Source organism: Ictidomys tridecemlineatus, unplaced genomic scaffold, assembly GCF_052094955.1.
Source record: "Ictidomys tridecemlineatus isolate mIctTri1 unplaced genomic scaffold, mIctTri1.hap1 Scaffold_70, whole genome shotgun sequence".
In the NCBI taxonomy this organism is placed as follows: domain Eukaryota; kingdom Metazoa; phylum Chordata; class Mammalia; order Rodentia; family Sciuridae; genus Ictidomys; species Ictidomys tridecemlineatus.
Genome location: NW_027524982.1, coordinates 633,152 through 660,454, shown reverse-complemented (window position 1 = coordinate 660,454; position 27,303 = coordinate 633,152). Strand labels below are relative to the sequence as shown.

Below are 27,303 nucleotides of genomic sequence, written 5' to 3'. Positions count from 1 at the left end.
CCAAGAACTCCGAAGAACCTGAGGATCCTTGTCCACCCTGGGAGCCAAGTCCTCATTTACTCCAGGATGCTGGGATTCCCAAATACTCAGGTAGGAAGTAATCATTCAAAACATGTAAATTAAGTTACCCCAGGAGCTTAATAGATTAGCCATCGACTTCTCCCTCCTGTTGGATCTTAACCTTCCACAGAAATTAATCACCAAATGGGTCAAAACAGCCACCAATGATGAGCATGTTCTGTTCGCAGTGTGGGGAGAGATTCCGGCCAGCCCCTGGAAGGGGAAGGGCCTCCCCATCTGCACTCCCCTCGTCCCTCCCTGAAGCCCCCTGCCTGCCTGCCTCTTCCTTCACAGCCACTACCCGAGAGTAGGGAGAAAGCTCTGCCATTTACCAGATGCCAGCCCCTACCACAGGAGGGATAGGTCAGCCACACAGTGCTAGAGAAGGGCTCTGTCCCAGGGAGACAGGGGAGGAGGGTAGGTTCAGCGCTCATGGTCAGCTGCCAGGGCAAAGAACTTCCCACAGCTATTCTTTTGTATATTTACATCCAGAACACTTATTGAGCACCTATGATATGCTCAGAGTTGCATTGGTGCTCAGGATATGGAAGCCAGCAAGGTCCAGTCACTGCCCTTAGATGAGGCCCAGTCTAGTGGACACACACTAGCACCTGGTCCCAGGAAGTGCACCTGCTCCTAGGGAGAGCAGGAGGGCCCCTGGAGAATGGGCCCCTTGGCTTTATCTGAGGCATGAATTGATGTTTGCCATGGAAGACTGGTCGGAGGAAAGGCCCAGGCCAGTTCAAAGCCAGGATGGTCCCTGGGCTAGCAGGACCCTGGTTCAAGGACAGGGCAAGCCACTCCCCAGCACCTGCCTCCCAGACCCAGAACTCCTCCTTTGCAGCAGTTATGCACAGGAGCAGCTATTGCTGCTCTGGCTGCTGTTACTGCTGCAGGTTTCCCGAGGGGCAAGGCCAGAGGCCGGAGGCTGGGCTGAAGATCATCCATTCTGCCCTTGGTGTCCACGGGTTCTGCATCCACAGATGCAGCCCACCATGGAGGGACAATGTTCTGTGAAAACATTGAGTCATTCTGAACCTGGGGAGAGTTTTTCTTATTATTCTCTAAACAACACAGAATAACAACTATTTACTAGCATGTGCATTCCCTAGGCATTATACAAAACCTAGAGATTACTTCAATTGCAGGAGCATTAGTGACCATGTGCACTATTCTGTAAGGGGCCTGAGCGTCCATGGGGCATCTGTAGATGCTGGGTGAGCAGCGGGGGTGCAAAGGGGAAGGGGATTGAACCAAAGACAAGACAGCCTCCTTATTCTTCTGGTCAGAGTTGTTGGGGTTGATGGTTGACCTTGGCCTGAGGCTCTCACCAGCTATCCCCAGGGCCAACTCTTCACCACTGACCTCTTCACATGGAGACTTGGCCCCCCTATGAGTCCACTCTTGGTTCCTGAATTGGAGTCCTGTGGTTGTGAAGTGCATCCCACATGCCAGGCCCACAGAGGACGAGGATCAGTGGCCACACAAGGGTTTGCCAACAGCTCATCGGGGGCATAAGTGTTTTACTTTGGAGACTCAAGGGTGGCACTGGGACCCACATGAGAAGCTCAGATTCACCTCTGTGCCATATGTCTTCCAGCACAGGCCTGGGCTGTGCTCCAGCACCTGTCCAGCCAGCCAGGCACCAGGCAGGGCTTGCACCAAGCTCCAGCTGCAGCTGTTGATGCCACAAGCCTCAGAACTGAGGGCAGCAGGCAGAGGACAGGGCACATTTAGCATTTCTCCATGATGGGCCTAGGATGATCTTCAGGCCCAGGGGCCAGGTGAAAGCACCGCCTGCAGGCCCTTTTCTCCCTGCAGCCTGAGACTGGCTGCCAAGGGGACACTGCAGCAGGACAGCAGGAGCAATGCATTGATTTGCTGAGGATACCAGTGAAGAGCCAGTATTGACAAGTATGGGCAACTGTCAAGGATGGTTTTGCTTCTGCAAGAAAAAATAAATAAAAGATTCTGCTAAAATGGCAAGTATTTACAACCATATATCCACTTAAATGTATTACATTGAGATTCTGCTCTTTATACATAACAATGACATTACCAGCCCAGGAGCACTAGGTAAAATTTGCTTTCAGTTCCTTTATGGTTAACTGTTATGAACTTTTCCACAAAACTTTCCACATCCTCTTGACTAATCCTCCCTGTAACCTAAAACAAGGGTTTTTTTTTGTTGTTGTTGTTGTTGTTTTTGTTTTTTTTAAAAGCTGGTTAATGGATATCAAGATACAATCTATGGCTGTAAAATGTACTTTTCTGTGTTCATCACATCAATATTAGTGGAACAGGGTAAAAAAAGGGTATCCCCACTAAACTGAAGCACTGTTTGATTCAAGAATATCTTAAACCTTAGCTATATCAAGAGCCATGTTTCACCTAGAGGGTACCTCATGCCTTCCTAACCCATAAGAGCATTTGAACTAATTTGGTAAGCCATTTGGTAAGAAAAATAGCTCTGAAGAGTGGGCTTTATTCATTTAATAGTTCAGATTTGAAGATCTCCTAGGTATGATAAGATCCTGTGTGCAATGAAATTACTTTCAAACCTCAATATGTGTCGAAATCACTTGGAACTTGGCTTAAAATAGAGCTATCTAGTTTATACTCAGACTTACTAACTCAGAAATCTTACTCACAAGAGGGGGTTGGCAGTCATAGGAATCTGGATTTGTAACCAGTCACCCAGAGAATCTGTTGCAACCTGTGAACCCATTATCATTGCAAACAATGAAGAGAAACAAAGATAAATTAGATCTGAAACATGCTTTAAAAATTATAGAGAACATCAGGTCATTAGTATAAGATTTATGCATTAAGTGTTTAAGTTACATGGACCACAACAGATGTAGAGTATATATAATTAGGCCATTGATCTAAATGATACCTTGCCAAGACACCCTAAGCTAGTAAATGAAGAGAATTTTAAATGAAAGATTTGAGAAACAAAAGAAAAGAGCAAAGGATAACTTTTTCCTCTAAACTATATACCCTTCTCTAAAAAAAAAAAAAACAAAACTTTTCCACAGCTTAAATGACCACAATTGAATCTGCACCTTCAATTATCTATACCTAACCCACCATTTATCCAGAGCTCTAGGTCCCAGTGTTCTATGAAAACACTTCAATTTCCATGGGTTACACATGCCTCCACACAACTTGTCAAAAATCCAATACAGTCTCCCCACTCACCTTCCTAAATCATCATTGGGACTCCCTGCTTAATAGCTGCCACTACAGAACCTGTGACCAGGCCACAAAGCAACTAAGACCAATGAAGTCCACCCCCCATTGCTCCATTTTAGGCTCCTCGACCTGTAATCTACTGAGAATCTGACCAGTCAACACTACCATAAATTCTTCTATCTTGGCAAACCGACATTATATCACAATTATATCACAATGACTCTCCCCACCCTCGATAAAAACCAACCCTTCTTGGCACCTAACCTTTTATATTGATGCCCTTCAAATGCACTCATCTTGGTCAATCCCAGAAGCTACTTTATACCTAGACTTAAGTGTGGGGGGCACATTAATATGTTGATCAATTGTTAATGTTGAATGGCCCCTATACTAATTCACTGTGACCAACCTCAGTGGTCACAGTGAATTAACAATAAACAATCCATGACATTGGTTGTATTTGGTTTTCAGGTGATTGTTCTGAATTCCATCATTTTTGACATTATCCTTGCTCAATTCCCACATCTTCTATTCTCACCAGATGCTCTTGATATTGCTTAAGACAATATATAGATATGCATAATTATGGTTATCTTTGTCTTTGGAGTTACTTAAGCAAAACAAAATAATAGTGATCTCTCTCATTTTTTATGTTCCGTTAATTTAAACATTCATCTTCACTCAACAGTTATCCCCTATGTAGTCTTCCCCTTGCTTCAATCCTTCCCTTCCTCCTACTGGAGATTGAACCCAGGGGCACTCTACCACTGAGTTACACCTTCATTTCTTTTAATTTCTTTTTATTTTTTAAGACAGGTCTCATGAAGTTGCCCAGGCTTGACTGGAACCTACCATCCTCCTCACTCAGCCCTACAAGTCTCTGGAATTACCACCTAGTTTTCCTATTTCTTGCTTTCCCTCTTCTTTAATTTCAACAACCTCTTCAACATGATGTTTCTAAAATACTAAATCTGATTCCTCCTCCACCCACCTCTCTCTCTCTCTCTCTCACACACACACACACACACACACACACACACACACACAGAAACATTCTGTAGCTTAAGTGGGAACTTACTTTAAACAAATAAGCAATCCATGTCAGAGATTTCTGAAGACAGGATTAAAGAATATATCAAAGGTACTAAGAAGGAACTGCTAATCATTGGTCTTCGATAGACATCTAGGAGCAGTGGTAAAGAGAAGAAGCCTCCTGAAATGAGGCACCTGTGAAGTTATCGATACTTTGCTTATTTTTCAATAAAAACCTCAAACACTGGGACTCACCCTGCAAGGTTAAAGGAAGAGTACAGGGAAAAGGGTGCTGGTTCTTTGTCTTAACCTTGTCACCCACTGGCACTCATGTGGAATGAAAGTCTGAACACCTAGGATCCATGAGGTTGGAAGGGAGTTGTTACAAAGCAGGACTGTGGGGTCAAGTAGCCCTGGAAGTGAGTCCATACTTCATCATAGACTGGTGACCAATGAAAAAATAAATAAATAGAAGGGTGGCCAGTACAATAGAGGATGAAAATTGGGAGGAGGGAAGAGGGGAGGTATACTAGGGATTAAAATGGAGCAAATTATATTCCATGCATGTATGACTGTGTCAAAACGAACTGATTGTTATGGGTTACAATGAACTAACAAAAACATTTAAAAGAACTATATTATAGTGTATATATATACACTATACTTTATAACATATATATGTAACTATTATATATAAAACTCTCCATATGTGTGTGTGTTGTGTGTGTGTGTGTGTGTGTGTGTGTGTGTGTGTGTGTGTATATATATATATATATATATATATATATATATATATATATATAACCTTTGGTGAGGATTAAGTTGAACGTTATATAAATTTCAATATTATAATGTTATAATGTTCAATATTATAATTCACTCATATTCTTCAACGCAAAACTATGTCAAGACTAGAGCAGAGGTGTACAGTTAAGATCACTTATGTTATTATTTATATCTTGCTCTCCCTGATAAAAAGGCTACCACAAACCTTTTTATGTCTGTATTAACCATCTCTTTTAACTTTTCATGTCCTGGGACTTAAAAACTAACATTAAAAGTTTTAGGTATTCAACTGGTATTTTAGTTAACCTGCCAGAGTTCATAAAGGGATCTATAAATAAAGAGATGATTTAAATTATTATATGAGTTTTTAAATGTAGTCTTCAGAGTATCTCTAAATTTCAATGTAATAAACACTAATGACAGCATTCATTGAGAATAAATAATAAAATTGTTAAAAGATTTACATAAACTTAGTCTTAAGCAGATGGCACTCATTAAATAATGGTTATTGTTGTTTTATTCTTTTCAGTCACATACAACACCAGGATACACCCTGACATAATCACAAAAGCATGGAACAGAACCTGCTCCAATTCAGTCCCCAGCACTCCCCACCTCTGCTCCCGCTACTCCACCTATTCTTTTTCAATCCATTTAGAGTTTACTTTTTTTTTAATTAGCATCCTGTGAATACACCCAGTGCCAGGAACCACCATGCCACATCCATGCATGCTCATAAGAAACCTCAGTCATACTCATTCCACTGTTCTTCCCTTTTCCCATCTCTTTCTCCTTTTAAATCCTCTTCTCAATCTCAACTCTACTGATGTCTCCTATATTTTGATGAAATTCATCTTACTTTTCCCCTTTCTCTTTCTCTTAAATCCCTCATCCCTTATTTTCTATTAGCTTCCACCTATCAGAGAAAACATTCAACTCTTTACTTTCTGAGTCTGTCTTACTGCAGTTCCATCCATTTACAGACAAACACCATAATGTCATTCATTTTTATGGCTGAGTATTGTGTATATGTACACAATTGTGCATTTATTGAAAGTCATCTAAGTTGGCTCCTTAGTTTGACTACTATGAATTGTGCTCCTATAAACATTAATATGTTGCATTACTATAGTATGCTGATTTAAAATATTTTGGACATATACTGAGGGGTAGGAAAGCTGGGTCATATGGTGGTTCTATTCTTAGTTGTTCAAGGAATTGCCACACTGTTTTCCGAAGAGGTTGCACCAATTTGCAGTCCCACCAGCAATGTATGAATGTACATTTTCCCCCACATCCTCACCAGCACTTATAATTTATTCTGGATAATTGCCATTCTGACTGGAATTAGATGAAATCTCAATGTAGTTTTGATTGCATTTCCTTAATTGCTATAGATGTTGAACATTTTTTTCATTTATTTGTTGACTATTTGTATTTCTTCTTTTGAAAAGTATCTGTTTAATTCTTTTTCCCATTTATTAATTGGGTTATTTGGATTTTTGGTGTTAAGTGTTTTGAGTTCTTTGCATATTCTGGATATTAACACCCTGAGGAGCAGGTAGGAAAGATCTTCCTCCATTCTGTAAGCTCCCTCTTCATGCTCTTGTTTCCCTTTGAAGCAGAAACCTTTTAATTTGATACCGTCCCATTTATTGATATTTTTAGTTTATTTCTTGCACTTTAGGAGTCTTGTTAAGGAAGTCATTTTCTTCTAGCAGGCGCAGTGTTTCTGGTCTAATTCCTCGTTCTTTGTTATACTTTGAGTTAATTTCTGTGCAGGGTGAGAGGTAAGAGTCTAGTTTCATTCTTCTACATATGGACTTCCAGTTTGCCCATCACTGTTTGTTAAAAGGGCTATCTTTTTTCCAACATATATTTTGGCACCTTTATCTTACTATCAGAAAACTATATTTACATTGATTTGTCTCTATGTCTTCTACTCTATTCCATGTCTTCATGCCTATTTTGGTGCCAATGCCATGCTGTTTTTGTTACTATCCTTCTGAAATATAATTCTAGATCCTATTTCCTCTGTGAAAATCAAGTTGAATTTCAATTTCCAGGCATGTTCTATTATCAGCCACTTTTATGTTGTCAAACAAAATAAAACATTTTTTTAGGTCTCTAAATGCACTGTATTTTATTTTTTCCTTCTCCTCTGGCTAGCTTCTTGCCATGACACTCCAGGCTGAAGTTCAACAGAGTATGAGAGCTGCTTTGGAAGCACAAGTAGTAGCATATCAAAACACTCCTAGGGTTGGGGCTATAGAGTTCAATGGTAGAACACTCACTTCTCATGTGTGAGGCACTGGGTTCAATCCTTAGTACCACACAAAAATAAAATTCATAAAGATATTAATAAAAAAGACCCCTAAAGTTCAGAATCAGCTCCCCTTTTTTTGGTCATATTCAGAGTGTATCTTCTATTCATTGAATACATAAAAGTTGGAGACATGGCTGTTTACAACTTTTAAAACACACTTTGAAATAATAAGAATATATTGCTAACAGTACTCATTCATTTTTCTTCATGGAACTGTTAGGCTTTTTTCAAACAATTCGCTTAATTTGCCAAACAGGCACAATGCTTTGGCCAAATAATTCTGAGTTATATCATCTCAATGTCAATTTGCATCACATGTTGCTTGGTAAACAGTGAAGAAATGCATGTAATATACTATTGATGTATTAGAAGATACTTACTTTTCACTAGGAGAGCCACAGGTAACATCAGTCAGCAGAGAAAAGGCAAAATCTTCAGTCACTTCTGTAAAGTGGCTGAATCCTCTTGTATCCTTGAGCTTTGGATTAAAAAGGATACAAAGAATCTCATAAAAAAGAGTTCTGCTTTTGGTACTGAAAACTTGATTTTTTCCTTCAACAGTCATCTAGAAAAAATTCCAGTATAAAAATATATACTTCAAAAATAAACTTCTTAAATTACATGTCATCTACATACTACATAAAATCTTTATTAACAGTTGTTAATGTTTACAAACATGAACCTATGAAGCATTTAAGAGAAACTGGTATTTCAAATACATACATTTGCACTTTAAAGTGCAAAAATAAACATTTAATTTTAAAAAAGACACAATAGCCAAAATATTTTCTATTTAATCTTTAATAGCCAAATGGTCACCTGGATCACTTAACTACAATAGTTAGCCTGATGAATTAAAACAAGTCCCATTTTTACACCACCCCCAAGAACATACATTCTTTTGACTAGCATATAAAGAAATAAATGCCTAGAGAATATTTTTTTATAATGGAAGTAGGATTATTTTTGTCTGTTTTTCAATGAACAGAAGCTACCGTATGTCATTAAATTCTAATAATCAAATCAAGAAATTATTTTCAACCAATAGTACTCAAAACTACCTGGCATCCTTGTCTTTTTTCAGAAAGTATGACCCTTCCTACTTTGGAAGACTACATTATTCATTATTGGAGGAATAAGAAAAATAGGGGGGAAAATCACCTTCATGGTTTTTCCTTGCCAGAATGAGGGAGCCCACATCTCAACTAATACCTAAGCAATGGTATGAAGCCACTGACTTATTTTGTTCTATTTTAATATATCTAATAAGTTCCTGTTAATTTTTTAAACTCCAAGTCATCACTTTCTCTATATTCTACATTATGCTCTTCCTGCCAACATACATTATCAACTTGCACATAAACTTATATTAGCCTTGAAATGACTAACCCGTTTCTCCTGCTAAAGGAGCTCATGAGGGAGTTCTCCATATTTTTGTGTGTGTGTGACTTAGTAACATTCCAAACTCAAAGAAGAACTCAAGATCTGAATTTATAGTAGCCACCTCAAAGATAGGAAGGGAGAATGCAGAATAATCCACAGGGGAAATACAACGAAAGGAACAGAATAACAATTTAACAATGAGGAAATTACAAAGGAAGATGAAAGAACAGCTGATTGGACACTGAAACAAGCAAACTGGTCATAACAAATGGAAAATAAGCTCAAGAAACTCTCCTAGAACTCAACGAAAACGTAACAGACAAGTAGGACAAATCTCTCAGATACAAGCATACGAAAGAACAGATACAAGAAAAAAAAATACCACAGTTCTTTAATAAGCTAAAGAGATACTCCTGTCTAAAAGTTCAGAGATTACTTTCAATCAGAGGAAATTAAGAAAACAAAAAACACCAGACATATAATATCTGAGTGATTTTTTTTAAATATTAAAAAAAAGTCATACTAGAAATCAGAAAAATAAAACATAGTAAAAGAGAAACAAAAATTCAATCTGACATGAGGCATTTCTGAAAATGAAATGCCAGAAGCCAACAGAGACACAGGTACATAATTTTAAGAACTAAACGTTATGATCTAAAATTTCTAGAGTTTTTCAAACTGTTATCTATGTTCAAGGAAAACAATTCCTTTTAGTAGAGTGCACAAAATAAAACAAAAAGGGCATTTATATAATGCTTGGTTATTGTGGGCACTTCAGAGTTCTTACAACTTTATGTTAACTTCTTTAATCTTCACAAGAATCCTCTGAGGAAAGTCCTAGTATGACCTTTGTTTCATTTCCAGGGAAAGAAACTGATTCAGAAAGAAAATAACTTAAGTCAGCCAGAACATAGGGTTGGTGACTGGCCAAACCCAGGAGGTGTTCCTGATAGATACCTGCACTGACTGCCCAAATCCCCCACAGGCTTGTCAAAAAACAACACAGATTGACTCAGGTCACAGACAACTTAGTTAAAATTATTGCAATTATAAAATACAAAATCAGTCAGTAAAATACAGATTGAAATCTAAGCCAGTTAGTACTATTATAAATTATAGGTACAAGATAATCTTGGCATCAAATGCATAATATTAAAAGTATGTGTGATAAAAAATAAATAGTCTGGCTTTTTAAGGACATTTTACATAAACAGATACAAAAGAAACACCCAAATTATAGAAATTGACTTAAAAACAAGCAGAAGACTTAAAGCAACCATGGGAAAAAATTAAAAACCTGTCAGGGTTAAAAATAAAAGAAGCAACCATTGGAAATGGGAGATGGTCTACCAAACTTCCACAAAACAAAATATTCATATGCTCTTTCAAGTTTTCCAGAACACAAAATTAGACCTCCTGACTCATGTTTTATTAACCTCCAATTGCCAGGAAATCTAAATCTGGTAAAATTAAAATTGTAATATCAAATCCAGCAGGGTTTTAAAAGACTGATAGTGTTATTAAGGCAACTGATAGCTTTTAAAATTATTTTTACTGTACCATGTATGGGAAAATCAGAGGCCAGAATATCATGTTATTGCAAAAATATGCCCAACCCCACTGTTGGATTTTATCTAGAAGTCTTCATATGAATCATTTAAAGCTATTGCTTTTTTTAGGACAATATTTGTATCATGCAAACATGAATAAATAACACTTCTAGAGTGTGTGATCTTATCTAAGATATTGAGATTTTAGTAAAAAAAACATTATGGAAAATAAAACAAACATTATGTAGGGCGGGTTCTGTTTCAAAGAACTTGGAAACTTAGAACTTAGAAACAGTTTTAACTGCAATACAAGATTTTATGTAACCAAGTTCTATTCAGCCCTGGCAGATTTAGGCTGTAACTTCTGAAGCTGAGGTTGAAGTGTTAGTTTAACATGATATATATGAAAGGTTACTAGATGAAGTATAGGATTCCTTAAATTTCAGATGAGCACATAATAACTGGTTGCTAAATAAGTATGGCAAGTAAGTATTTTATGATGTATATATGCTTAAAATTTAGTTGTTATTTATCTGAATTTCAAACTTAACTGGGCATCCTTTAATTTTATTGGGTAAGTTTTATAACCTTATCCATATGTGATTATCTATATCTTTAGTGCTTTGTTTTATTATTCTTGTAGTCTAATTATATAACTATGTCTAAAAAATGAAATATTTATTTTGTGGCATACAGTCATGCATAACTTAACAAGGGAGATATGTTCTGGGAAATGCATTGTGGATAGTTCTGTCGTTGTGAATATCACAGAGTACTTACTACCTGGTAAGTACCTACATGCAGGATACATGGTTTAGCCTACTGCTCCCAGGCTACAAATCTGTACAGCATATTACTGTACTTAATACTATAGGTGACACATGGTAGTATTTGCAAATGTAAACACAGAAAAGCTACAGTAAAAATACTAATAGGAATTTATAATCGTATGGGAACACCATAATGTGGTCCATTATTGAATAAAATGTTTTTGTGTGGTTCATTCATGGCTGTATTTCATCAATACACCAGAATTTATTGAACTAGGCCCCCCTCGATAGCAATTTTTTGTTTCAATTTTTGTTATTACCGTAAGTAATGCTAAAATAAGCATTGCTGCCATACATGGTATTTGAACAAATGTTCCCAAACCCATTTGTTCTGTTTGAACACAACACCCATTAGGTATTCATCTAGAACAAGCTTTAAAAGTTATAACCCAAGAATTTCAGAGGTACCCCAATTTTTCCCATATTAAAAGGAAATAGAAAGTTACTTTTGGTAAAGCACACAAATAATCATAACAAAACAATCAAGATATATTATTTGATAACCACTTAAATCAGTGTTGATTCTTTTTTAAAAAATATTTATTTTTTAATTATAGGTGAACACATTCTCTTTATTTTATTTCATTTTACTTTATTTTATATGGTGCTGATATCAAGCCTAGTGCTTCATGCATGCTGGGCAAGTGCTCTACCTCTGAGCCACATCCCAACCCTCAGTGTTGATTCTTGACCAATGGTATATAACCATCTTATATAACTTACTGAGGAAAAGGGGCAGCAGAATTTTCTTATATCTTCTACAAAATATTTGATCTGAAGTTCTCTGCTCTATCCTACATTGTTCTTATATATGCTTTCCCTTGTCTTGGTCAAAATCAACTTGCTGATGTCCCATTCCATTTCATCATTAGAAAATTTAAGTAACATGGGCTGGGGTCATGGCTCAGTGGCAGAGCACATGCCTCACACATGTGAGGCACTGGATTCAATCCTCAGCACCACATAAAAATAATAAATAAAACAAAATAAAGATATTGTGTCCATGTATAACTAAAAACAATATTTTAAAAAATTTAAGTAACATTATTTTCTGGAGTGAGATCACTATTTTCTAGAATGTTCTCTATGTGAAATAACAACCACTTCTCTGCTTTACAAGCTACTTGGCATAGCCTCTTCTTACCTATATACATAACAATTTTCTTTTTTATACTTTGAGCTTTATATTTTAAGAAATATCATGGGAAATAGAATAGACATGATATTCTAAGTCCCTGCTGTGAACATTTTAAATATTTAAAGGTCACTATGTTAGAAATATAGTATTAATAAATTCATACATATGTGATCAAAACTTTTTATACTTATACGTAAATGTGTTACTATAAAATATCTTGGTAAGAATCCCACACACACATTCTCATGTTTTCCTCTAGTACTAACTCTTTTTATTTATCTATTTTCATGTATGTCCTTGGGCTCATATCTCCATTTAACTCCATCATTTGCAGAAGTGTAAATAAATAAATGGGTTTAAAACAAAACCTAGTTGGTCCACGTCCAGGCCAAATTGAATGCCTAAAGTTATCTGGCCAATCCATAGCTTTTCCTTTTCTGGGAAAGTTTCCAGTGCCCAAGAGGTACAGAGAACAAGCAGTGGATAATTGTTCCTGTTTCGTGGCATTTAAACTAAAAGCACTTTGTGGATGAATACCTACTCCAAGTCCTCTTTTTTTTTAAACTAAATTATTTATTTATTCTAATTTGTTACACATGGTGGCAGAATGCAATTCACAGAGCACAGTTTTTCAAGTCACTGATTATACATAAAGTATTTTTCACACCATTTGTGTCTTTATACATGTACTTAGGATAATGATGTCTAACTCATTCCACCATCATTCCTACCCCCCATTCCCTCCCTCCCAATCCCTTTCCTTTTCCCTTTCTAAATTTCCTCCATTCCTCTCATATTCCACTCCATCACCATTATGAGTCAGCCTCTTCATATTAAAGAAAACATTCAGTTTGGCTTTTGGGGATTGGCTTGCTTCACCTAGCATTATATTCTCCAGCTCCATCTATTTACCTGCAAATGCCATGATTTAATTCTCTTTTAATGCTGAGTAATATTCCATCATGAATATATACCAAAGTTTCCCTATCCCTTTATCTACTGAAGGGCATCTGGGTTGGTTCCACAATTTAACTATTGTGAATTGTGCTGCTATAAACCTTAACATGACTGTGTCCCTGTAGAATGCTGTTTTTAAGTCCTTTGAGTATAAATCGAGGAGTTGGATAGCTGGGTCAAATGGTGGTTCCAATGGGAGCAAATCTTTACCACAAGCACATCAGATAGAGCACTAATCTCTAGAATATATAAAGCACTCAGAAACCTTAACACCAAAAAACAAATAACCCAATCAATAAATGGATTAAGGAACTGAATAGACACTTCTTAGAAGAGGATATACAATTAATCAACAAACATATGAAAAAATGTTCAACATCTCTAGCAATTAGAGAAATGCAAATCAAAACTACTCTAAGATTTCATCTCACTCCAGTCAGAATGGCAGTTACCAAGAATACAACAAAAATAAGTGTTGGCAAGGATGTGCAGAAAAGGGCATACTCATACATTGCTAGTGGGACTACAAATTGGTGCAAGTCCTCTTTTTATGACTGCAAAAACAATAGAGGTCAAATGCCAAAGACAAGTAAACAGCTTCTGGAGAATCAGAAAGAGCCTGCAGCTTCCAACATCTGTTCTGCCTTTCTAGACTTTGAACTATTTTTTCTGCTGCACAAGATTATGCAAATTGAATACTGAGGGTGTCAAACAGGCATCCCTCATATCCAAACAAAAGTTCATTGTCAGGTATGATGAATTCTACTCTTATATTTAGAAGTTTAGTGTTATCATAATTCTATGTATGTGATATAATAGAATGCGACTTTTGTGTTGGTTTTCTAATTTGTCAAGTTTTATTAAACCAAGTGTTTCCATTTGCAAGATTTTCTTACCTTTTCTATTAGATGCACCACAGCACTGAGCTGTTCATCCGTGTTCTCTGTGGCTACATTCATGTTAATGTTGTGGAGCACTCTGTTAAGAATGTCTTCATCAAGGGGCTGATGTAGCTGATCGGCAAGGCCCCAAATCGCCTGTGACTCTGCATCAGAGACAAGAGTGATGTTGGCAGTACCATATGCTTTATCAATTCTGGCATCACCTTTTGGGCCCAAAAGCACAATCTGAAAGCATTTAGGAAATGGACTTGAAGACCCTATATCTGGCGTTAGGTTGACATCCAACATGGTGATGCTCTGGCCAGGTTCAAAGACCAATGTGCCTTCATTTCTCATAAAATCCTTTCCAGAAACAGCTGGAGATATGAGAGTACGACCAATTGTTTCAGCACTCCTCAACTCCTGCAAAGGAAACAATAACATATAAGTGAAACTATGATGTCTCTGAACATGCCATAAACAAAATTTTATTTCGTAAAAATAAAATTCTATTTTTGTTAAATAAACTGATGGGCAATATAGGGCTTTATATGTTTTCTCATCTAATTAAAAATTTGTAGAGATAAACATACATCATACAGTAATGGAGTTTGGAAAGACAGGTTCTTTTGAGTAAACATATCAAAGAAGAGAACTAGAAAAGAAATGTTGCTTTTTCCCCATAAATGTCTCCCAGGTGAACACACTAAAAGTTGTGCTTTAGCTTACACATGCTGGAGAACATACGTATGAAGGAACAAAAGAAATATTAACATTTCATTCCTACCTGGAAATTTGTTGGGGAGGTAGTTGTAAAGTAGGGAGGATAAGGAGGAGGCAGAGAGAAGGAAGGAGAAGGAAGAATAAACTGGTCTCTTGCTCACACTTAAATACAGGAAAGCAGGAATGTGTTATAAGGTCCTAAGTGCATATATCTCTCATATTTTCAGTTTGGTTATTAAAAAGTATTCAGAAAGTGAAGCATGAATACTTAGTCACGGAAGAATGAAAGGAATTCACATTTATTTACAACTGAGCCAACAACTGTGAAACTCATAGTATAGCCCAGGATTGCAAAATATAGATGCAGAATTAAAGAGCAGGTCACTCATAGGAACTATTATTCTAGTGAAGACTTACAGAAAACAGAAGAGCTATGGAATTAATTATCTATTAATACATGGTGTTTTATGACAAAAAAATAGACAAAGTAAGGGAAGGGAAAGGTCAGGGCACAATTTTAGATAATGCTGGTTACAAAAGCTCTTGAGCTGATATTAAAAAAGACCTCAGTGAAGTAAAGAAATAGGTTACATGATGATCTCAGCAGAAATATTCTAGATCTCAGGAGAAATATTCTAGGCAGGAAGAAGAGCAATCACAAAGTCCCTGAAGTAAGAACCATCTTAGTATAAGAGAAGAAACCAGAAGGCCAGCGTGACTGGAAGCTCACATGAGAGGTGGAAGGGGTCATTTGGGGTGGGCACATGATTGGAAGCATGGAAAATACAAGAAAGTGGCCCACTTCATTCAATGTTTTCATCAGCGTTCAGGCTGTTATCTTTATTAGTCTTTTAACAGGAAATAAGCACAGAGGCAGGAAGAAGGCACACATTTTTGCAATAGTTCATGTGAGAAATAGTGGTAGCTTGATTTAGGGTCCCAGGAGTGGAAAGATTTGAAGTACCCAGACTGGGAATGTATTTTGAATATAGAGTTAAGAGGACTTTATGATGAACTCAAGGAAAAGGAAAATTGAGGATAAAGTCTAGCAGCTGGCTTTGATGAATAAGTAACTGCATGAATGATAGAAAGCTAGGGGTAATATTGTTGAAGGAGATATCAAGAGTCAATTATCATACATATTAAGTCTGAGATGCCTCAGACACTGAAGCAAAGATTTCAAGTAAGAAAAATCAGATACATGAGTCTGGAAAAGGGGAAGCAATTGACAAAAATTTGGGAGTCCTCAGCTTTCAGGTAACACTTATAGGTCGGCATAGTGTAGCCTGGAGAGTGAGTCTGGGTAGATTCCAACAGGCATCATCACCTACATTGACATCAGAGAGGAACTCCCAGTGAGTTAAGAGCAGGAAAGTACCACAACCTAGAAACCCAAAGGGAACAGCATCCTTCAGGAAGAGGAAGTAATCAACTATTTCAAAAAATGAACAGTCCATGAAGACAGTCTTTTAAAATCATCTGCAGAACAATGATAGAACAAAAACCTTACTGAAGGAAACTACTCAAAAGCTTATTGGCTTTTGTATTTTAAATGGTTACACTACAAATATTCATTGAATATTATATAACAAAAATCAGAACATGTTGGATGGGTATTTAACAAACATTGTTGAATGAAATAAGGATGCCTCAGAACACAATTTCAAGAATTTAATTTGCATAACTTCCTAAACAGGTAGACCCAAAAAACATATGGTGGATGGTAAAACTACAGATAAAAGCAATGGAGTAGTTAAACATGAAATTCAGAATAGAGGTTATCTGTAAGATAACCTCTTATATCAGAGAGGGGTTCATGGCCCCTAGTTTTAAATTCCTGGTAAAGCTGGATTTCTCACAGAGGTGGTGGTGTTTGATTAGTATGAACTGCATATATACGTTTTGTCCACTGTTTTCTGGTAGAATTTGTTTCGTAATTCCAATATTTAAAGGAAGTAAAAAAATCAAAATGTTCTTATATTTATAAAAATGTGGCACAAACAATCAGCAGTATGCTATTGGAAAGTCAATATAGAAACATTTGAATAAACAGGCATTATAAGAATAAGAAGTAAATTCACAGTGTTTCTTGAACTTGTGTACTCTGAGCTATTGCACAAATATATAGATGATTAGCATCTGTTTTGAAATTTGGTTTAAAATATAGATGATTAGAATCTGTTTTCAAATTTGGATTAGCTATAGGCCTATTTAATGGAAGCATAACTAGAATGGGTGATTTTTTCATTATTTCAAGTAATTAGGATGGAAAATTTCTTCTTTATATCATCGAGACTTAAATATTGGAGAATATATGCTGCCTTTATTTATGTATATGGGAATGTATTTATGTATATGGGAATGCTGACCTAACAAAGTATATGGATGTTATAGTGACTATTCTAACTTCATTAATCTCTCCTAAGTAAAGTGAAAATCATTATCATCATAACAAAATGGTGATTTGGTTCATTACTGTGTTCTCATCTTGCCAGTTCTTGGAAAGCAGAATTACACAGTTTTATCTTCTAGCAATATGCCTAAAATTCAGAAAGAAAGAAAGGCAGGGCAAAGAAGCAACAGGAAGTTATGCAAATGAAATAAAACACCAGAGAGGTAAATTATATTTTGATTTTTTAAAATCATACTTGTTACTTTTCAATAATTGTAGATTAGCATGCATTTATAAGAATAATAAAAAGAGATTTCTTGCACCCTTTATTTAGTATCCCTTATTGGTGGCATCTTGCATAACTATAATATAAATCATGACCAGGGTACTGGCATCAATATAGACAAGATTATCAAGACATTTTTTTTCTTTTTCTTTTTGGTACCAAGGATTAAACTCATAGGCACTTAACCACTGAGCCATGTTCCCAGCCCTTTTTATTCTTTATTTTGAAATAGGGCCTTGCTAAGTTGCTGAAGCTGGCTTTGAACTTGTGATCCTCCTGCCTCAGCCTCAAAGAATCCTTCAGTTGACTTTTGTCTGCACTCTATGCCACCCCCTCTTTCATCTTTGGAAACCACTAAACTCCAATTCGATGATTTTTTTAATTTTAGGAATATTATATAAATTATATCATACAGTATATAATTTGGGGATTTTTTTCACTTAGCATGATCATGCAGAGGTGACTCTGGTTGTCATATGTATCAATAGATTATTTTTAATTATTACTGAGTTGTGGTTCAGGGCATGGAGACACTACAGTTTAACCATTCACCCATTAAAAAAAGAAAATGTTGTTGGGGCCTCAGTAGCTCAGTTGGTAGAGCATTTGCCTTGCATGTGTGAGGCACTGGGTTCAATCCTCAGCACCACATAAAGGTATTGTGTCTACAACTAAAAAATATAAATAAATAAACATAAAAAATTAAAAAAATTTTAAAACAGAGTGGATATTTTCTTTTATAAAAAATCTGCCCTGCTTCAGTTTTGTGCTATTATGAATAAGCTGCTATAAACATTGATGTGCAAGATTTCATGTGAACATAAGTTTTCATTTCCCTCGAATAAATGTCCCAGGAGTGCAATCGCTGGGTCATCTGGTAGTTCATGTTTAGTTAAGAAACCAACAAATTCTGTTCCAGAGTGGCTATACCATTTAATATTCCCATGTGCAGTGAGTAAGTGATCTGAGCTAGTATCTTTGAATCCTTCCAACATTTTTTGGTATGGTCACTGATGTAATTTTTGCTGTTCTAAGTGTATACAATGATACATCATTGTGGTTTATAAATAGGCATTTTGATGAGAGCTAATGATGTTGAATATCTTTTAATGTGCTTTTTAGTCATATAAACATCTTCTCTAATGTCTCTTCATGTTTGTTTGTTTGTTTGTTTTCTCTGTTTTTGCTTCCTGGTGTTCCACATTTTTTCTTTTTATAATTCCCTTTCTAGTTAGAAAACTTTAGCTTAGCTATTCTTTCAGAATAGGTCTGTGGGCAATAAATTATTTTTTTTCCTTTTATAATGCCTCAATTTCTCCTTCATTTGTGAAGGATATTTCTCCTCAAAATCGAATTCAGGGTTGATAGTTCTTTTACCTCAGCACTTGAAAAATGTTGTACCACTTTTACCTGATCCCATGATTAGTAAGAAATCTGCTATTGTTCAAGTTGGTTTTGTCCCATAGATATTCATATTTTCTCTTTCTCTCAATATTTCTCTTTGTATTTAATTTTCATATGTATCATATCTTGCTTGGAGTTTTCTTAGTTTCTTCTTGGATTTACAGATTACAATCTTTAGGAAATTTTGCAGTCATTATTCTTTCAAGTATTTTTCATTCCTGATTTCTCTTTCTTTCAGGATTCTAATGACACAATGTTAGATCTTCTATTACTGTTACATTGGGAGGCTCTTTTTATCTTTTTCAATCTATTTTCCTTTTGCTGTTTAGATTGGATAATTTCTATTATTCTATCTTCAAAGATCATTATTCTTTACTTTGCTCCCTTCATTCTGCTACTGAGCCTATCAATTCACTTTCAGTTATTGCAAGTTTCACTCTTAAAATTTCCATTTTCTCTTCTTTGTCTTCTATTTATTTGCTAACACTTCCCATTTCTTTGTTGAAACTTTTTACTTTTCTCGTTTCAAGAATGTTTGTAATTGCTAATTGAAGGATTTTTATTGGTTCTTCTTAGTTACACACGACAGTGGAATCCATTTTCATATAGTTATACGAGCATAAATTGTATTTTATTCTAATTAGAACCCCATTCTTGTGGATATGCATAATGGTAAAATTCACTCTAGTACATCTATAAATGTACAAAGAAAAACTATGCTAAATTCATTCCACAGTTTTTCCATTTCCTATTCCTTTGCCTTCATTCCCCTTTCTCTAATCTACATAATTTCTATTCTTACACTAGCCCCTCCCTTAATGGGGGTTAGCTTCATTGAAGCCTTTTGATGATGGCTCTATTACAATGTCAGATACTTTTACTTCTGCCATCTTACTATAGGCACCTGTTGATCCTTTTTATTTTTTTCATTCCATTTTAGGTCTCTTTGAATTATTAATAGAACAAATGATTGATAAATGAAACATGGACATTTTGGATGTTATTTTACAAGATTTGAATATTATTTAAGTCTTCTGTTTTAGTTGGCTTCTTTTGAGATTGCTCTGGCAAAGGAAGGGAAGATGTACTTTATTACTGACATGTGAAAGTATAAGCCTAATTTTCCCACTTGTTCTCTGTTGACAGAAGGAGATTCCTCATTATTGCTAAGTGCAGGTGGGAGTTTGATTCCAAACTCATCCTCAACTGATACTTCCCTGACTGAGAAGGGCATTAGTACCTTCCTACTGCCTCCCCAGAGCATCCCTGAACACCATGAGGGAGCTGGGTTCCATTTTATTCTACTAGATAATGATGAAAGTCCTGACACTCCACTTGGTCTCTCTAATACTGTGCCAGCAGAGAGCCTGAAGCCTCTGTCAAGGTAGAAATCTAGATTCCTCATCCATTCTTTGCTGGTGTGTGGAAACAGATTTTTTTCTGGGGTGATTGGCTGAAATAGTATCTATCTTGCTAGGCTACTCTTTTTCTGTTCCTTTCACTAGAGATAGCAGATTTTGTGAGGGCTTTAAAAAATCTCCTCCCATTAGTGTTTCTGTATATCATTACCTTTAGCTCAAAGTCTGGGATTCAAAGCATAAAGAAAACACTGGGAACCCACCACTGTTTTACCACTTAGATCCCCAGCTCTCTAGCTCCTCTGCTTTCTGCTCTCCAGCTTTCAGAGTCTTCTGATGTTGTTTATAAATAATTTTGATTGTCTTCAGTTGTACTTATTGGGAAAGTTACATTGACTCCATCTTCCCAGAAACAGAAGCCCTCCATTCCTAGAAAACTTTACAGATTTCATTCTTCACTTTCATTTGTGTTTGTTGAAATGGCATTGGTTTAACAGCACTGCCATGAATACTCTTTACTAAGTTTATTATTTATTGCAAGGTACTATTTGTATTTGTCAGAATTAATAGGGGGGATGTTTCTATAGATGTATGTTGAAAGAGAGAGAATTATAAGAAATTAATTCATGCAGTTATGGTGACAAACGAATCCCAAGATCTTCAGGGTGATATGGCAATCTGGAAATAAGCGAAATTTTATGGTTTAGTAATAGCCCAAGTGTGAAGGTCTGAGAACCAAGAAAACCAATGGTGTAGTCACAATTCAGAATTCAGTAGGCCTGAAACTCAGGAAAAGCCAATGTTTCAATATGACTGTGACAGCAAGAAAAACTGTGTTTGAATTCAAAGATTATTAGGCAGGAAGAATTCCTCTTTACTCAACTGAGCTTTTTTTGTTCTATCCAGACCTCTACATGATTGTATAATGCTCATCAACATTAGGAGGGCAATCTGTTTTACTCTGTCTACTGATTTAAATGTAAATCTCATCGAAAAATGCCCTTGTAGAAACACAAGAGTAAGGTTTGACAAAATATATTAGCGTCCTGTGGGCCAGTCAAATCAACATATAAAATTAATCATAATAGTAGGGAAAACTAGAAATTAATGACATATATTGTCCCATAAATGTCCTTTAAGAGCTACATGTTAGTGACAACATGTCTTACCAAGAGTCACTTATGATACATCTAGAAAAAGTGTAAAGAAATATGTTAGTGATATTGGCATCAGATTCTTCATTTGGCAACTTCAATTATTCTATCATCTATATGTATCACCAGTATAAAATAGTTTAAATGTACTTCAAATCTCTTTTATCAGCTGCTTTTCATCTCCAGCCCCCCCTCTATTCTCCCAAGTAGTGAGCATGTAGTGATATGTGTCATGGAAGAAGAGCAAGAATGAAGCATGTGCTTTTTTTCTCTCATTTTTCTTCCTATCTTAAATACTATAAGAAAAAATACTAAGATCTTCCAACTATAAATCAAAATACTTCTATCTGCAACTATACCATACCACCTCAAGGTATGTAGAATACAGTTTATTTCTAGGGTCTCATGTAACAGAATGTTGTTTTTTGTGAGTTGATCTATATTCTGTTACAAAGGTAATTACTCTGCCTGGTGAACCTGCAGGACAGCTTACTATTCACAGTGCTAGGCCTGGTCTCCCATGCATGTCTACAGCTCACTGGCCATACACACGTTGTATTTTATGCACAAAATTGGTTTTTGAGCACAGAACAGTTGTATCACCTAATAGTGATACAACCAAGCATATATTGTACAAAAATTCTAATAAAACTTTGTAATCTTGAGGTCTAGAGTCACCAAGTATGGGCTACTTAAACAGTATAAATAATAGGACTGTCTAGAATGATAGCTTTCAAACTGTGGGTTTTCTGGGGCTACAAGAGTCAAGAGGGGAAAAAAAGAGAGGGCTGAGGGACCATCTCTAATCCCACAAGCATGCCTTGTGTAAAGAAGATACATATTCTTGTCTTAGCTATTTAAGAGTTTTGCTGTTAAAGTAAAAAATCAACATTCAAAAGTATAGGGCACTGTTTGGGCTAACTAGATCTGGTGACTTGGTGTTAACAGCATTGTTCTTGGGAGCCTCCTATACCCATCTGCTCCTTGCCTTTACCCTGAAGTCACCTAATAGGATGATTGTGAAAATGTAGCAGTGAGGTCTCACAAACTCATGTATTTGAAGAAACCCAAAATATAATCAGTGTTTGAGGTTCTAAAAAATGAAATTTTCAACTACTTCAGAGATAGAACATAGCAAGTACTTTTTTCCTTCTGATCTCATATAGTTACATTCTGAAAAAACTTTAACTCTTATGAGACTTAATAGAACAGATTTATACCAGATGCTTTGAATTCTGTAATTAACTGTCAAAAACAAAGAAAAATCAAAGTTTATCATTTTAAAACATTTTTAAAACCTGTCACTGATGAGAGAAAAATTGACCTGCTGCAAGAATAAAGCTTAGTGTAATAAATAAAATGTGAATTATAATGGCATCCTCAGAAAATAATCTATCAATTATTGTCTGTTTTATTACTACACTTGTTATATATAGCTAAAGAAGAAAACCTTAATACATGTGACTAAAGGCTGTAAGCTTACCTGAGTACTAAAGTTAACAGATATCATCAGTCCTGTCCCAGAATCTCTTTCCACCTGCAAACTGATTAAAGTGGCCTTCTTCTCAGCCACTGCCAGCCGAGAGCCCACAGAAAAATACACAAGGCTTAGAGGTTCATCACTTTGTAAGAGTTTAATCTGTGCAAATCTGGCACTGTTATTTATTGCTGCTTCAGCAGTGACTTCATAGAGTTCCACGAAAAAATACACTTCAACTTGAGGTATCTGACAATGACAAGAGAAAAATATATACAACTACTACCAATTTATTTCTATTTGGGGGCAGTTCCAGCATCAAGAAATATTTTAATACACATAGATCATTATAGAAATGAATATACAATTAAAAAATAAAATTCTTGTGGTAGGTTACTAGAGAATTAGATTTACTTTTAGGGGTTAAGTAACCTTAATAAGGAAAGTGGATACCATCAGAGCATGTTATATGCATGTGTGAAAATGTTACAAAGAAACCCATCATTTTATGCACTTGATACATGCTAATATTTATACCTAAAAATAAAATAAAAGGGCATATATTTGGAAAAAATACATTTACTTTAGGTAAGCTTCTTACCAGAAGACCAACATTCAGAGACAGCTTGACATAGTACATGAGCAAAAGGATAAACAAAATGTATTCATAAAACAGAATATTATAGAGATATAGTGAAAAGACTCATAGATGGATGTCAAAATATGCTGAGTGAAAATATTGTTTTGAAGTAATATATATATATATATATATATATATATATATATAATACATATATATATGAAGGTACATAAATAGATACTGAAAGAATAAAGTTCCAAAAATTCACTGTTTCAATATATGTTGTTAATGGATATTCATGCAAAGAATTAAAACAAATAAAGAAAAACAGAATAAAGGAAAACTCAGGACAGCAGCTGCCTCAGTTGGAGGTAGCAGGAAGAGACCAAGACAGGGTATGGAGTTGAAGAACACTGAGGATGGGGGAAAAAAAGGGTTTTAACTTTGTGAGATTTTACTTTGATATCTTTTCTTTTTAAAGAGCTTTAAATGTATAGGACCAAATATTGATAATAATAAATTCTATAATTTCATATTTTTTTCAAAATTTCACAAAATTCAATTCAAATAAGTCTAAATATATTCTGTTAGTTGTACCTTGCTTCTGTTCTACATCTTTACTTTCTCAACATTCTGAAATAATGTATTTTCTAAAGTCTGAATTCAACTTTAAAACACATTATCAGTCATTTGTCATTATGAATTATTCACTCTTATACATAATCTAAAAACCTTAGGAGTACTGTTAGCTTCCTGGCACGACTCAAAAAAGCTAAGCTGATGTGGTTTTCAACTGCTCATGAGATTGTCTAATTTGATACAATGCATCATTTTCATCTATCAGCAAGGACCTTATTCATTACTTGTGATTTTTGTGTATGTGTGCTGGGCCTTAAGCCCAGGGGTACTTTACCACCGATCCACATCCCCAGCCTTTATTTTATTTTATTTTGAGATAGGGTCTTACAAAGCTGCTTAAGGCCTTGCTAAGTTGCTGAGGCTGGCCTTGAATTTGTGACCCTCCTATCTCAGCCTCTGAGCCCTGGAATTACAGGCATGTGCTACCATGATCATTTCATGATCATTTTGATGATAATCATTATGTTGTGAAATAATACAAGAAATCCTTCATATTATCCAAGAATAAGTTGCATCTTAGTCACACAATAAATACCCTTAATTTCATTTTGCTACGTGAAGAAATGTGTTTAGCTTTCATATGGTACATATCATTCTTCACTCTTTCTGATCAACTGTCAGCAAATATTGAAATACAGAAATAACTGTATTTATTCCACTTTTGAGAAGCCAAATTTAGCAAATACCATAAAATAAAACACTAGAAAAGTATGGGTAAGTATATTCAAGAGCTATTATTCCCTAATGACCAAGTGAGCTTGAATTCACAATGATTTCTTTCAACTGAAGATTTCAGCATATTATATAAAGACTCTTTCCTTCATTTTCCAGTAAAATATTCCTTTTCATTGTCATGATGATTATAACATTACTTACAACCACTTGCAGTCAAAAAGAATATATTATAATCTAAGTGAAGAACTATCTAAAATTGAGCAGTGTACAGATGGTGCCTACACATAATTAGACCAGAGGCAAAGGTATCTTCTCTCAAAAAAAAAAACATTCTATTCAACAATATTGCTTAAATCTACTGAGAAAACAAGACACATAGATCACACCTGAGCCTCTTGAGACTCCTAGATGTGACTGGAGACCTTACAAGAACCCATTCTATGTATAACTGCTAGCAGATTTCTTTCCTAGTTAAGTCAGATGCACTCCAGGGTGATATTTTGCCCCGACTAATATAAAATTAGTTTTGCTGGGATCAGATCTGCTCAGAAGCAGAAAACCAATATACTAAGGATACAATATCTTACTAAAAGCTCTTTAAAAATTCCAACAAATGTTTAAACATTCTGCTTATTTTAAGCAGATTTCATGAGTTAAGAGCATGCTTCCTAAGTTAATTATTATCTTATACATTTTAATGTAGAGCCAACAATAAATCATCAGAAAAAATGCAAGTGAGTTGAAATGGAGGGATGGATTTTCAACAGTTAGAGTAATCAGAAATACTAATCTGGTTGAAAATGACTCAAGAATTGTTTACACAATGAGTAGCTGGGCCAGAGGACCAAAAAAAAAAAAGACAAAGAAATATTGACAAGCTTATTTTACAAAAATTGAAAAATTCAAATTCTCAGTAAATTCTCAGTCTAAAATCTGTGATCCAGCAAAATGATTTTGACATTACAACTAGGCAAGATACAAAGAAATTCAACAAAAACAATATGCTTGAGTTTCCATAAAATGATTTAAAAATGATTACTTCTAAAGAAACATTGGAAGTTTACCGCCTTGTGCCTCGTCATTTCTTACATTCCCTGGCTTAAGTTCAAGGCTGATGAAGCATTGTGTTTGACCTGCTGTACACGTCATGTTTCCTGACACAGACAGAAGTTCATCCATCAGGTTCACTCCTTCTTTCTGGAGAACAATGGCTGTTTTATTAAGTATGACTCTCCAAGAGACCTGGACATCTTCAAAGGCTCTGTGAACAAAGCAAACACATGAGCAGTGTGGTACCTAGTTCATCACCACTGATAATGCTGAAAATGACCAGTTCTCCCCATGACAGAAAGGTTAAGGCTCAAGGTCTACACAGTATTCCTCAATTACACTCTATTAGTAATGAATAAGCATTTGTGGAACTATTCTACATCAAGAATGTGAAAGCAAATAATATTTTTTGCCTATCATGTACCAAAAAAGTGAAAGTAAAAAATAAAGAGAACCCACTTATCTTTTAGCAAAAATTTCTCTATGAAACAACACTGTTGTTAAAAATAGTTGTTATTACAATAAAGGGCAAAAGATGACCTACATTTTCACAAAACATTTAGGTGAAAAAAGGAAAATGTGTGTGTGTGTGTGTGTGTGTGTGTGTGTGTGTGTGTGTGCGTGCATATCAAATATATTTATGCATCAGAATTCAAGGCTGTTGCAATATTATTAAATGCAAACAAAATTTTGTTACTCCAAGTGTCCCTCAGAGTGTAATGGTATATGGAGTCCTCAGAGAATAGTAAATATGATGGAGTGATGACCTACATAATCTGACATCTGTGAGGTACTTCACGAAGTACGAAACATTTGAGGCAGCCCTATATTATGATTATGAGCCAAATGTGTTAAATCCCAGATCAAGGACTACAGCACCTGCACACTGACACATCAAATTCCATGCTGCCTACTATCAAGGTTTCATTCTGTCTCCACTATTGTGTGAATCCCAATTAGTGTATACACTCACACACATATCAGTCACACCTGTTTGGCTGCCTTGTGACAAGAAGATGCAGTCTCCTCATATCAGCTCCTTCCCCCAGTTCAAGTCCATCCTGGGAGTCCTCACTGAATCCTATGATTCCATTGTGGAGATCACTTCCTGAAAAGAAAAGTGGAGGCTATAATACACTTAAGAATTTACAAGATCTGCAATGCCTTAGGAATCTTGCCAACTCAGAGAGCATAAGTGAAAAATCCAGAAATGAGGAGTGGGAGCTATAGTGTTTAAAGATCTTCACTAGAAATAAACCAAATATCTACCCTAAAACATCAAGGTAGAAAACAGCTTGAGAAACAGTTCAAGAAAAACACCAAATCCTCCTCCCCACCTAACACACATATACTCATCTCTCTGATGAGACCTTCCTTTACATTTGATTGCACTTGAAATTTTAAAGTCTGTGTATCCTCACAGA

At 35.7% G+C, this 27,303-nt stretch overlaps 1 protein-coding gene across 1 annotated transcript in view; it reads right to left on the bottom strand.

Annotated features, from left to right (window-relative positions):
• Positions 1 to 1,099: 1,099 nt before the first annotated feature.
• The window catches only part of LOC144374447 (adhesion G-protein coupled receptor V1-like), a 105,248-nt gene continuing 79,044 nt past the window's right edge, over positions 1,100 to 27,303 (bottom strand). The window contains 6 exon segments of the mRNA XM_078037282.1: positions 1,100 to 2,005; positions 7,783 to 7,880; positions 14,157 to 14,564; positions 22,942 to 23,184; positions 25,919 to 26,090; positions 26,870 to 26,987. Coding sequence (XP_077893408.1) covers positions 1,828 to 2,005; positions 7,783 to 7,880; positions 14,157 to 14,564; positions 22,942 to 23,184; positions 25,919 to 26,090; positions 26,870 to 26,987 — 1,217 coding nt within the window. The 3' untranslated portion in view covers positions 1,100 to 1,827.